This window comes from Megalobrama amblycephala, linkage group LG10 (assembly GCF_018812025.1).
Source record: "Megalobrama amblycephala isolate DHTTF-2021 linkage group LG10, ASM1881202v1, whole genome shotgun sequence".
Lineage (NCBI taxonomy): Eukaryota > Metazoa > Chordata > Actinopteri > Cypriniformes > Xenocyprididae > Megalobrama > Megalobrama amblycephala.
The window spans coordinates 21,967,451-21,981,392 of record NC_063053.1 but is presented as its reverse complement, the minus strand read 5'-3'; the positions used below and the strand labels follow the sequence as shown (position 1 = coordinate 21,981,392).

The window sequence follows — 13,942 nt, the reverse complement described above, 5'->3', positions numbered from 1 at the left end:
CCTGAGATGTGAAAAGGTGATGGAAGTGATGTCCAAACAAATCAGACATGTGGGTACCGGGCTCATAAAAATATAAGAAGCTGAACATGTCAGCTGGTAGATGAAGGTTCAGACAGACACACAAACAGATGTTGTCTTCACAGAAATATACAGTACTGCAGAAGACAGTCAGCAGAGTGTAATGAATAATGCTGGTATAGAAGGAGGAAAAAAAAAACTTAGGAAGAAGTGACCCACATCTAAAATGGATAGAGACACACATACCAAACCTGTCACAGTGTGTGACCTTGAAAAGCCATATGTATTGATGGTGACATTTTTGTCCCACATGCTAAAATTACCACCTAATATTAACTTTTCACTAAAGCATGTCACACACTACACACAAACATACTGTACACCACAGCAGTGTTTTTTCAATGTGAAATCAACCCTTCTATTGGGCCTAACAACATGCTAAAAAGTAATTAATATAATATAATTTTTTCATGCAAAAGTGTATATTTAACTGTGTTCAAATGTATTAACTCAAATTAAACTCTAAACACAAATCTTACAATGTAAACTACTATTAGAAACCTTTTGTAAGAACATTTACATTCATTTAACCCCAATTCTCCTTATTGTAATGCAGTGGGTAGCTTACTATAATGCATTATTATAAAACAGGTTTCTCATTATTTATTAATTAATGATTATCCACATTACTGTTATAGTCATTTTTTTGTATTACAGTAAAACAATATTGGTTTGCAATGGCTTTTTAATTAAAAACTATTATTTTTTTTTTAATTAAAACCAGTAAAATTATATATTAATATTTTTTTTTTTTTATGTATTAAGAAGAAGACTCACATTAGAGTAATAAGAATTAGGTCAAATGTGTCCTGGAAAAAAAACATTGCAACAGTTATTTTTCTATAAGCAAAATATTATTAAATATTTATTTTTTCTGTTTTGATTTTTGGGTTAAAATGTGACCTGGACAACTCTTTGTAGGATTCAACCTTATTAATAATCTGAATAAAACAAACCTATATACAAACAAGTATAGTTATGTAGCGTAATGTAGACTATTTACTGTTCCCAAGCAACATAATAACTTTACATTAATAATAGATATATATGCTTCAGAGCTGTGTTTCAAAACAGTTTCAAATGCAGTCAGAACTATTCATTTTATAAAACACAGTCAAATATGACTTAACGCAATGATGTGGCGTTCAGTGCAGGAGTCTAAAGATGCTAAATCAGTAATAAACTCTGAGCTGTCTGGTTGTCCGAATCATTCAGCATACAGTATCACTATGATTCAGAATGAAAACTAGTGAGTTTATTCAGATTGATTCAGGCAATGCTTTGACCGATTCATGAAAAAGAACTCAAACTCAACTTGTTTATGAATCAGACATCACTAGCTGAACACGGTCACACTCAGTTTACCTTTGTCAAACGCAATTGAAATTTCTTGCCTATTTACCATCTTACTGCACCCAATCTTTCTCTCATGTCACATTCAATTCCGACTGAGAGTTCACAGCTCAGCTAAAATATAAAAAAATCTAGTTGCATTAGGCCTGTAGATTTAGATGCCTCTCAAACAACTGTGATCTCTAAAATATGTCCTCAACCCTCAAAACTTCCTCGAGCAGTGTCAGACTTGACAATGATAAAACCATGAAAGTGTAAAACACAAAATCTTCATCCATTTCCCTAGATGCAATTCTAAGATTTGCTTTTCCCCACTTATAACCACATCAGTGTGTGATCATAAAAGGCTCCCTCTCTAAGCCTGTGTTCACACTTCCCCTCCCCAGCACAAACCTCAGGCTTTGAATACAGCGCTATCCTTAGAGGGAAACCTGTACGATATCAAGGTAAAGAGATAAGGGGTTCGGTCCTAATCCACTACAGAGATGGACAGAGGAATCACAAAGTGAAGACACTTAGTCAGCTGACCCTGGCTGACCCCGAACAGCTGTTTGGATGCATTGTCTGGATTATCGCTACCTATCTCACACCACCAGAGTCGCCGGCTAAAAAAAAAAAGTGCACTGTCAACACACCTCTTGTCCAGCTAAGAGACAGGGCAACTATTTGTCAAGCAGGGTTGTGCATCATTCAGAAATAAAATTTTAAATTCTAATTACATTTCTGAATTTGAATTGAGGTAGAAAGGGGATGTAGAATTACAATTCAAAGTAAAAAAAAAAAAACTGTTTAAAAAGCCTTCAAGTAGAAAGGTTTATAGGCATTGGAACAATAGATAGACAGAATGGCAGATTTGTAAATGGATCTGCCATCTTGTTGGGTTATTTTCACATTGTTGTGTAACCCACTGCTAAGTTTCACTGGCAGTAGAAATGATGCACCTCCTCACAAACTACCCAGCCTGCTGGGTTATAGTAACACTGGAATGGTTTATCAAGTCTCCATTCCTGAGAGAAAACTTCCTGAGGTGATCTTGCTGAATAACTTTAAGGTTTGTTTTCACTTGTATATCAAATATTTACTGTACAGACAAAAAAAAAAAAAAAAAAAAAAAAAGATAAAATGTGTAACCCAACCTGTTGGGTTAGTTGAACTCAACAAGTGTTTTGTCCAATATTTACCCATCCAATGCTTGCCATTGTACTTGGTGATGTGAGGCTTGCATGCAGCTGCTCAGCCATGGAAACCCATTCCATGAAATTCCCACCACACAGTATTTGTGCTGATATTAATGCCAGTGGAAGTTTGGAACTTGGCAACTTTTATGCACCATATGTCTCAGCACTCGGTGACCCAGACTTTACCTTGTCTTCCACTTCATGGCTGAGATGCTGCTGTTATTAAATGCTTCCACTTTCCAATAATACCACATACAGTTGACCATGGAATATCTAGCAGTGATGAAGTTTCAAAAACTGACTTATAGCATATCCTATCACAGTAACGTGCTTGAATTCACTGAGCTCTTTAGAACGCCCTATTTTTTTCACAAATGTTTGTAAATGCAGACTAGGTGCTTGACTTTATACACCTGCAGCAATGGGGCTGATTGAAAAACCTGAATTCAATAATTAAAGGTGGTACAGGGGATGTTTTCGTCGACTGAGTTTTTGAAATGAGCGCATGCAGAAGAACAATCCCCCTCCTTCACAGCTCATTTCAAGTGAACGCCTCCCAAAACTTGTGCACGAGTGTTTTTTTACCACCGGCATTCGCTGTGTTATTAAGCCGGGCACACATTTTACGACTAGCTAAAACATTCTGACTATGCTCAACATACAGCAATAGTTTCCTGCTCCTGAAGCAGATTTATATACTTTCACATGGAATTTGAACACCGACTGTAATCGCAGACTAAACGCAACTGGCTCTGACTGGACGCGTTTGAGCGCGATCAGTCATAAGTATCAATTTACATTCATAATCAGCCTTACAATCGTTAAGCCGCGCACACACTTAGTGGATTCATTATGTCGGACTCACCGCAGGTAACTCATAATCTGCAGTTGTTACTCCTGTCTCCCAACAAAAACATTGCATGCGGCGCCTGTAGAGTGTGGAAAGTTACTGGAGCGCGCAGCCGCGTGTCTCTCACAAGGAACGTCATGGCAGTGATTGACAAGCCAGAGGGCCAATCCGCGCACGTCTCTCACAATGGCAGTGATTGACAAGCCAGAGGGCCAATCGTTTACGCGATGATCGCGTAAACGATTGGCTGATGTTTTTAAGGCCCTACCTCGTGCACATATGATGTATATTAATAATATTCCTTTCAGTGCACCTAATAAATAGTCTTTTATCACTTAGTAAAGACAGTTTCAAGTAATATTGCAAAAATGTATAAAACAAAACATCCTCTTTACCACCTTTAAGAGGTGTATGTGAGTGTATCAAGAGTTCATTTGCAAAAACGATAAACGGCACATTTAAAAAAAAAAAAAAGAACTGACTGCCGTGCGTTATTCTCCACATATGGCACGTTCTGAGCCCTAAATACGCTTTGTCAAAAAAGCCAGTATTGTCCACTGTCAAGGCATCACAAGTTCATGTTTTACAGCAGAAACTGACAAGCACCCTTGTTGTTTGTGAACGCAACCCAATAAGTCTGTTTCAGTGAATCAGCACCCAGTATTCAGGTCAGGTGACAAGGCTGCTAGTCACTTCAAAAAGACGCACTAGCTGAGAGGAGTTTTGTCAAAGCTGACTAAAAGTGATTGAGGATTTATAATTTCGACTCTTGCAACTCCTTGTACAACATACAGTACACATCTTATGCTGAACACTCATGGTTGTCTTTTTGCCAAATTAACTCTTCATATATATATATATATATATATATATATATATATATATATATATATATATATATATATATATATATATATATATATATATATATATATATATATATATGTATATATATATATATATATATATATATATATATATATATATATATATATATATATATATATATATATATATATACTGTGTATACACAGGGCCTAAAACTAACTTTTTGCCACACCTGCCAATGGCTGGTGACATAAAATTTACTGGCCAATTTTTTTTTTATTTTTTTTTTTACCATCCATGAAACAAAAACATGCAGTTATGACACCAATATTTTAAAAAATGATTTTATGGTGAAGTAAATACTACAGAAAAAACAAATGTAATTTTTACATGAAAAAGTTAGTTCAGGCAAGAATTTAAAAAACTAAGTAAATTCTATATTAGTACTCAATTTAAGCTTGCAGAAATTAAAGCGTAAATATCAACATTATAAAATTAAGTAAAACTACTCTTCTGATACTGGTGTTCCCACCATGCGCTGTGCCTTGAATAATTAATGAGGTTGATTTTTCGCTGTTTTCCAGCTGTACTTACACTGTTTTATCATTGCTTTTGTGGTTATGTATAGTAACTTGCCATTTTGTGACATTTGGAGTTCATTTTCTACTCAAAATGGCACATTCACACTAAAAAAAAAGATTATGTTATGTCATTGTGTATTGTGTACCAAGTATTGAGGTCTCTGTGTTCAGGTGCCATATTATACTTCTAAAATGTAGATATGATGTCTACATAATATCTATTGTATTGTTTACTTAGATGTTTCTAAGTAAAGCATATACTTTAAAAGTATATTGCTTGAGTAAAATGTATTGCAAAAGAAACTTCAACTAAGTAGAAATTGCTCAATCTTTTAGCCTACTGGCTATGTTAAAATGACTTATTTTCTTTGTTAATTTTACTTAACTTAGTTAAGACGGGCATTTTCTGACATAATTTTGTGTGAATTTGTCGATTAAAGCACAGGAATGCATGAAAGAGAGTTCTACTTAGTATTTGCGTGCTGTCTGAGACGTGGCTTTCAGGGCGCATGCTTCAGATATTTCAGCTGTTGAACTTAATGAATTCCCTTTTGTGTGTTTTAGTGCTTGAATATTTACAGTGGAAAGGCTTAAACTTTCGTGATGATGCAGTAAACTGTACAGAGCATCATTCACATTCATGTTCTCACAACTGGCGACTGACACAGGTTCACATACTCGCCAACATTTTTAATCACATGTGGCGCTTGGCAAGTGTTAATTTTAGGCACTGTATATATAGTTTTCTATGTACCATTTTATATGCAAGTCTAATGCAATTTGATATATATCAAACAGCCTCTTATTTTTCTCCACACTGCCTTGAAAAGGTCTTTGCCGTAAATGTCTAAGTGATAAAAAGTAATAAATCATGCCTTATGACCATGTGTACACAAACCAGAAATGACCAGACCTTGGTATGGTGATGAATGCTTCAAGTCGATATACCCCATTGAGCTGGATTATGAGGTAATAAAGAGCTCTCGTCAAACAGTGATGACAATAATCTAATGAGTGGCACGTTTGGATGTCAGACAGCCCCCGTCCTTTCCGTGTCAAAGTCGTCAGACGGTTAAACCTCACGGGCACAGAACAAATTTTTCTCCTCTAGGCTTTGGTGAAAGATGAACCTGGGTCTAATTCATTTGCTCTTTGTTGCTTATCTAAAGGCGGGGCTGGATATATCATGAATGATTGTGACAGCACCATAAGAAGGAGGCCGTTAAGATGCCTGGATGGTTCAAATGTAATTGCAGTTTTCTCCTTTTTGACTCTGTCTCTCTCTCTCTCTCTCCGCAGGCTAAAATAATAATGGAGGAATTAACCTGTGGGGATCAAGGCTATTGGATTAGAGTTTTCCCTGATATGAATCTTACACACAGAAGTTTTGAACAGCATCTTTAAGTTGTCAAAGTTGAAATAACTGTAGGGGAGGCTGAGGGCAACTGTAACACTAAATATCTTTGATCAAAAACCAGGTAAGAGTGAAGACACATGCTCAGTACAGTTCCCTTTTTTCAAAGTATCCAGGTATTATTCCTTTTCTGCCTAAATTTATGATGCTTTTGAAAAAAATTAACTTTAGTCTGTTGTAGGTTGTTGGCTAAATGTTGACATGTTAGCACTGTAGCTATTATTATTATTATTATTATTATTATTATTATTATTATTATTATTATTATCCCCAATCACAATCATTTTTTTTTTCAATTAAATTATATAAAAAAAACTTAAAATTAAATAAAAACTATAAATAATAATATTTTAAAACCAAACTAAAATATAAGATTTCAATAAATAAAGTTCAACAGATATTATAAACAACATCATATTAGAATTAGAATATTAAAAAAATATTTTGAGAATTAAGTCAAAATTTCAAGAATTTCAACTTGATATATATATATATATATATATATATATATATATATATATATATATATATATATATATATATATATATATATATTTAATAAAAAGCTGTTTCTTTTTATAAACCAATTGCATATCCAGGAAAGAGGAAGGAGAGAGTAAATGATCCAGACAGAGTAAAGGATGATGCAACCTCTGTCCACCTCTGTGCTTTGCCTGTGTCCGCAATATGTAAGACACTGATAGATTTGCTAGTTCTTCCCATCCTCTCTGAAAAAGAAATAACCTGTTTTAACCCGTCTCTCTTGGCATTGATTGATAGGCTATGAGCATCGTACTTAATAACCTCTATCATACTATCCAACCCCTCCACTGGCGGCAGGCGCCAGTTTGTTTATGGGTGGCATCTCCTCCAATACGCCATGTGTGTGAAAGCTCTACCTGTGCTAATGGTGTGGGCTGAGGGATTAGACTGTCAGCTGGGAGTGAGGCCTCATTTTTCTACCTGCCTGCTGTCCACGTTTCCAACCCCACAGAACAGCCCCTTTACGCCTTACCCTCTGTCCCCCGATCATCTGTCAGCCTGGACCTCAGCTCCCATGATGCAGCGAAAAAGAGAGATGGGGTGCCAGCTCCGGTTGGCCGTGAGTGACAGCGCTACATGTTCGATCAGGTTGCATGGGGCTGCTTAATCTGGTGATGTGACCACAAGGATTGAGACTGTCTCGCTTGGTTAGCTTATTCACAATAAAGAAGCAGGCAAAGTTCCTTCAGCTTATTTGGGAATGTTCTCAAAAGCAAACATTTATGACTGTCATTGTAGAATATGAAAGCTGAAGTGTATGAAATTAATTTTCCTCCTAAATGAGCGCTTACTGTCTTTTTTGGTCTACAGAAACAAGAAAACGTCAGGTTTGTGAAGAATTCTAGGTTATTAGCTCTTTGATCATGATATTCGAGTGCTCTTCTTGCTTTCAGAGTAAATGCTTTCTCTCTCTGAACAATTATGCAGTGCTAAAGAGGGAGGTTGCAGATTATTTATTGAATCAAACATAACTGCATCCTTTCTGAAGTACTGAGATCTCAAAGGCACTTTCTTGAGTGACAGAATCTTGTCAATACACACACACACACACACACACACACACACACACACACACACACACACACACACACACACACACACACACACACACACACACACACACATCATACTGTTCATTGTTTGTTTGTTTGTTAAATTTTATTCTTCAAAGATGCATTAAATTAATCAAAAGTGACAGTAAAGACATTTATACTGTTACTAAAAATTTCTATTTCACATACTGTAAATGCTGTTCTTTTTAACATTCCATAAATAAAAGAATCCTGAAAAAAATGTATCATGGTTTGCCCAAAAATATTAATCAGCACAACTGTTTTCAACAACACTGTAAAAAATGACCGTGATTTTAACAGTAAAAGACTGTAAAAATGCTGCGGCGAAAAACTGTCAATTAGTTTACAGAAAATTTCCGTACTATATACGGTGAATAATAGTAATAGATCTAACGGTACATTTAATGTAATTTTACGGTAAAATACCGTTAAATTCACAGTTTTTGGAAGTGAAAAATAACAATTCATTGTAAAATTTACAGTGAAAAACCGTAAATTGACATTCCCACAATTCCCTGCGTGACACTTCACATTTGATATATTTTCGTTGAAATAACTCTGTTTCTTCTTAGTTTTTCTCATTTTTTTCTAATCAGTTATGTACATTAGGGTTTTCTGTTACATCTAATGTTGTTAAATTAATGTTTATTGCATTTTTTAAATTTCATGCATGTTACCATGATGGTGTTTAGTGTGTGTGTGTGTGTGTGTGTGTGTGTGTGAGAATGACACTGTGTGCACCTTCTACATATTAGTATTGTCCTCCTCAGCTTGTGGAAAAGCTGCTTGTGATGAACTTTGATTCATCATGTGACTCTCATCACCACTGTGTTCAGGGGCGCCCCCAAGGGGTGGCCAGGGGTGGCCGCATAAACTCTGGCCACCCCTGTGGCCACCCCAGTATAATTTTGCATTGGGTACTATTAATTTAAATGCATAATGTAAATTCACAAGTTCATGAAGTGAAAGAAAATAAAATGCCACCAAAAAAGATAGATTGACTGACGCCACCAGAGTAGCTGTTTTACTGCCACCAAGAGTCTAAATAGTAATGTCTACAGACCTGAATTTCAAATGTTATTTATACTGTGAAGAGGGTAGGGTAGGGGTGTGCGATATATTTAGTCTACGATTTTATCATAATTGTTGTTTTAACGATGCACAAACGATCTGACATCCCTGTATGTGATGTTATCTTGTAGATTAGACCAGTGTCGGTGCGCATTTAGAGTGCACGCTTTCACTGTGTTAATAAATATCACATGAAGAGTGCCGTTTTTCTCCAGATATCAGCATAACAAATGTTATATACATTTTATTCATGTTTACATTTTAGACATCATTGCCTGTTTCTGCACAATTTCGCCAACGAATATAGTTCAGATCAAATCCAGAGCATTTTATTGCATCCCTGAGCAACAAATAGCACTGTTTACTGAATGAATCAGCTTTTTGAACGAATAAGTTGAATCAATGAAAATTGGAAAAGATAGGTTACAAGTGACGACGAGGGAGCTTCAGTTGAACAACAGTGAACTGCGGTCAGATGAGATATTGTCAGACTATGTCAGTAAAATTAAGAAAAATGAACAGGTCCAATCAGCCATTATTCTGTGCTCGCGGCGCGCACTCAAGAATTGCATGCGCAAATGTGCCGCCGCGCGCTGCATAATTACTTTATTATAGCTTAAATAAAGCCCAAAAGAATACGAGCAATGACCGTCATTGCTCTGTTGTAAGTTAAGTCATGAAATTACCACACATGCGATTAAAGCTGCCTCAAAACTGTGAATGCATGTATTTGTTGACATGGTTTTAAAGCTATTGTTATCCAATTTGTTGGCCTTAAAACATCTTAAAAATGCACATATGTACACCAGATAAATCTAAATTTTCACGGGGGAGCATGCCCCCGAACCCCCCTAGCAAACTATATTTTATGACCACGGTAATTATGAAACCATAATGCAATCTCAGGTAAATGTGTATTTCTACAAATGTGCACACTTTTGGACTAAAACGGTGTAGGTATGTGTATGCAAATAAAGTAAAGTAAAGGTTTGTGTCCTCATTATTCTATTAATAACTACCAATTGATTTTGCATGTATGTATATGTATATATACACACACACACACACACACATATATATATATATATATATTTTTTTTTTTTTGCCACCCCAAGAATTGCTGTGGCCTCGTCTGGCCACCCCTATTAAAATTTTCTGGGGGCGCCACTGACTGTGTTTGGTGACTGTCAGTGTATTATAAAGGTACAAAACGGATATTAGTACTTCATTAGGCTGGTAAATTAACATTATATCAGTTAATGAAATACGTTATTTTACCGTAAATTTAACAGATTTTATTTTTACGTTGCTACTGTATTTTTTGCGATAAAGTTCTGGCAACCACAGCTGCCGGTTTTTTACCATAAATTTTACTGGGATTTTTTTTACAGTGAATGATAAGAAATCTTTCTTAAAGGGATAGTTCACCCAAAAATGAAAATTCTGTCATCATTTACTCACCCTCAAGTTGTTCCAACCTGTATACATTTCTTTGTTCTGCTGAACACAAAGGAAGATATTTGGAAGAATGTTTGTAACCAAGGAGATCTTGCCCCCCATTGACTACCATAGTATTTATTTTTCAGGTTTGGAACAACTTGAGGGTGAGTAAATCATGGTAAAATGTTCATTTTTGGGTGAACTATCCCGTTAAGTATCAAATTAGCATATTAGAATGATTTCTGAAGGATCATGTGACACTGAAGACAGGAGTAATGAATAATGAATAAATTACATTTAAAATATATTAAAAATAGAAAATGTTTATTTTAAGTAGTAACAATATTTCGCAATATTACTGTTTTATTGTATTCTTGATCAAATAAATGCAGCCTTGGTAAACATAAGAGACTTTCAATAACATCAAAACATTTTCCAGACTCACAAACACATACACACATACACACAGACACACACACAGACACACACACACACACACACACACACACACACACACACACACACACACACACACACACACACACACACACACACACACACACACACACAAAGCACATCATGCATGAATTCTGAACATAATTCTTTCTAAAAAACTGGCAGAGTTTAAAGACATGAGGTCATTTGTTCATCATTAGCTCTTTCAACCCTACATTATATTATACACACACATAGTGAGCATTCATATAAGTTGCTATCTAAACTGCACACATGCTTCTTCATGCACATGTTCAGAATCACACACATATACTGAAAAGGTTTGGAGGATTAATAGACATTTTGCTTACCATATATTCCTGTCGATATACATGGGAACGCCTGTAATAGAAAAAAAAAAGAAGCAAAAAGTAAGCCAACTCCGAAATTGAAATCATATAAAATCACATAAATTCTGACCCAAACCAATCAAGAATGAGAAAACCACCTAACAAACTGAAGTTATTCATTGAATGTACAGAGTTCAGAGAGGCAGGCAGTTTTTAGCCTTGAGTTGTTGTCTTTTTCCAATTCCTGCTAAGCTTGCATTTTCATAACATGCATGAATTTCATTAGAGCCAACTCTATGAAATTCTACTGCGTGGATGCTGTGATACTGAGAAATCTGACGTTTAGTGAATGTCAAGTTTCATTAATAGCCTGTGGGAATAACTGCTTAATGTAGGCTTATACCAAACATCATACATATATTAAAGTGCCTAAAGAGACAGGATTTTGCTTTTCACTGAGCGGACGTGTTTGTTTTTGTGGATCACTTAGGCTTCAAAGGAAAGGATGAAATGAACACTTCTTTCTGTTGGGGTAGACAGAGTGTTTATATTTGGAGCAGCGATTTGACACAACGTGACACGCAGATATAACATCCATGTGAATCAGTTTATGATAACACATATTGCCATATACAATAACAGTCGTATCCCCACCTGTAGACTTTGCCACCTGCTTTTGACATGCACCCAGTGTGAAAGATCAATTTCGATTTACTTCACCTAGCGAGAGACTTCAAAAGCAATGTTTTGCCTGTCATCCGTTGTTGATCTAATTAATCTGAAAGTTAATTAAGGGACAGTCATATTTCAGTATGTCAGGACACATACAGTAGCTGGAGGAGAGATGGCCTCTGGGAAATGTGCATCAGTATGGATGCATCCAGAAAATGTGCCCAATAATTCAATGCTCCTGAAAATTATAATTGATCCACTCATGGCCTTTACAGTATCCTGGATCATTCTGAAGGGTAAATGGGGCCTTGGATTGGAGCCATTTTGAGTCTGGGAAATGTTCGGATTTGTTATGATGATGGAGCTCTAGACTCTAGATAGTCACAATCTCTGAGGAAAGTTACAAACTCAACACACTAGGAGACAGAATTTTGGCAACAGATTTTGGCAAGTGTTGACAGTACAGGTGAACATGACAATCCTAAAATGTCTTTTTGCCTCATTTCAGTTATGGATTTGGCACATGATTGACTGAAGGAAAGATTTAAATACACCTGAATTGGACAAGATTGTTGGATTGTAGGTTACATATCTACATAATATTTTAAGATCTCATACACTTTATTTAATATGTGTAATGTGACCAGGTGCAAAGATGAACTCAATGTACAGGATTCAGTTTGCATTAAATGGTCAGGTTACCCAAAAATGAAAATTCTCTCATCATTAACTCAACCTCTTGACATTTCAAACAAAAGAAGACATTTTGAATAACAATTGAGTCCATTCAAGACTCCAATTGACATTCTTGGTATATCTACTTTTTTATTTTTTTTTTTATTTTTTATCAATACCAAGAATGTATTGTAGTCTTGTATGGACCCCATTGTTCTTCAAAATATTATATATATATATATATATATATATATATATATATATATATATATATAATATATATATATATATATATATATATTCAAAGATGTACTATATTTTGTAGTGCAGCTTTGAAATGACACAAGGGTAAGAAATTGGTGACATGATTTTAATTTTTGGGTAAACTATACTTTTAAAGGATTAGTTCACTTTCAAATGAAAAATACCCCAAGCTTTACTCACCCTCAAGCCATCCTAGATGTATATGACTTTCTGATGAACACAATCAGAGTTATATTAATAAATATCCTGTCACATCCAAGATTTATAACAGGACCAACGAGTATGAAGCTCAAGAAAGTGCATCCATCCATCATAAACATACTCCACATGGCTCCGGCGGGTAAAAAAAAAGCCTTCTGAACCGAAGTGATGCGTTCATATAAGAAAAATGTCCATATTTAACAAGTAAAAGTATATAAGTAAAATATCTAGCTTCCGCCAGCCTGCCTTCCGTCAGAAAGAAGAAAGTCATATTGTATACACCTAGGATGGCTTAATGGTGAATAAAGATTGGGGTAATTTTCATTTTAAAGTGAACTAATACTTTAAGGGTGTTTTCACACCTATGGATCGCTTGTTTTGTTCCGAAACAGGGACTAAATTTGTTACAATGTTGCCATGAGATTATTGTGGCTTTATTTGTAACTGTCGAGACACACGCAAACACTTTATAAATGTAGCCGTCTTTCCCGCTGTTAAATTATATAACGTACTACATTCATATTAATACTGCGGCAAATTCAAACGCGCGCTCTTTCTCTCTCTCGGTCTGTCTCTGGTTTCCCAGCGCTGTGTAGTAGGCGACCTGTCAGCGTGTCGAGAGAGACTACATTTTATAATGAAGCAGAGCAGGAAAAAGGCTTTGTCGGGACAGCATTCTCACACAGAGAAGTGCAGTTACACAACAGAGGCGCTCGTTGGTTTACATCTGTGGTAAATAATGTGCTCACTCACAGAATCAGACACTACCGCTTTTTATATCACATTTTCCATTATGAATTATGATGTCATTTGGTTCGTTGGTCCGTTAACTGGGTCCGATTGCCTTCACATATCAAGCGAACCGCTCCAGAGTTCGTTTGAAAGCGTACCGAGACCACCTCTTCAAGCAGGTCTCGTACGCTTGTTTGGTCCGCT

General features: G+C 35.7%; 1 protein-coding gene across 16 annotated transcripts in view; it reads right to left on the bottom strand.

The window, feature by feature from the left end:
• The window catches only part of macrod2 (mono-ADP ribosylhydrolase 2), a 634,638-nt gene that overhangs the window by 174,948 nt on the left and 445,748 nt on the right, over nt 1-13,942 (bottom strand). For all 16 annotated transcript variants that reach the window (XM_048205395.1, XM_048205400.1, XM_048205403.1 and 13 more), the window contains one exon: nt 11,216-11,246. In XM_048205395.1, the coding sequence (XP_048061352.1) occupies nt 11,216-11,246 (31 nt within the window). The remainder of the gene's footprint in view (nt 1-11,215; nt 11,247-13,942) is intronic.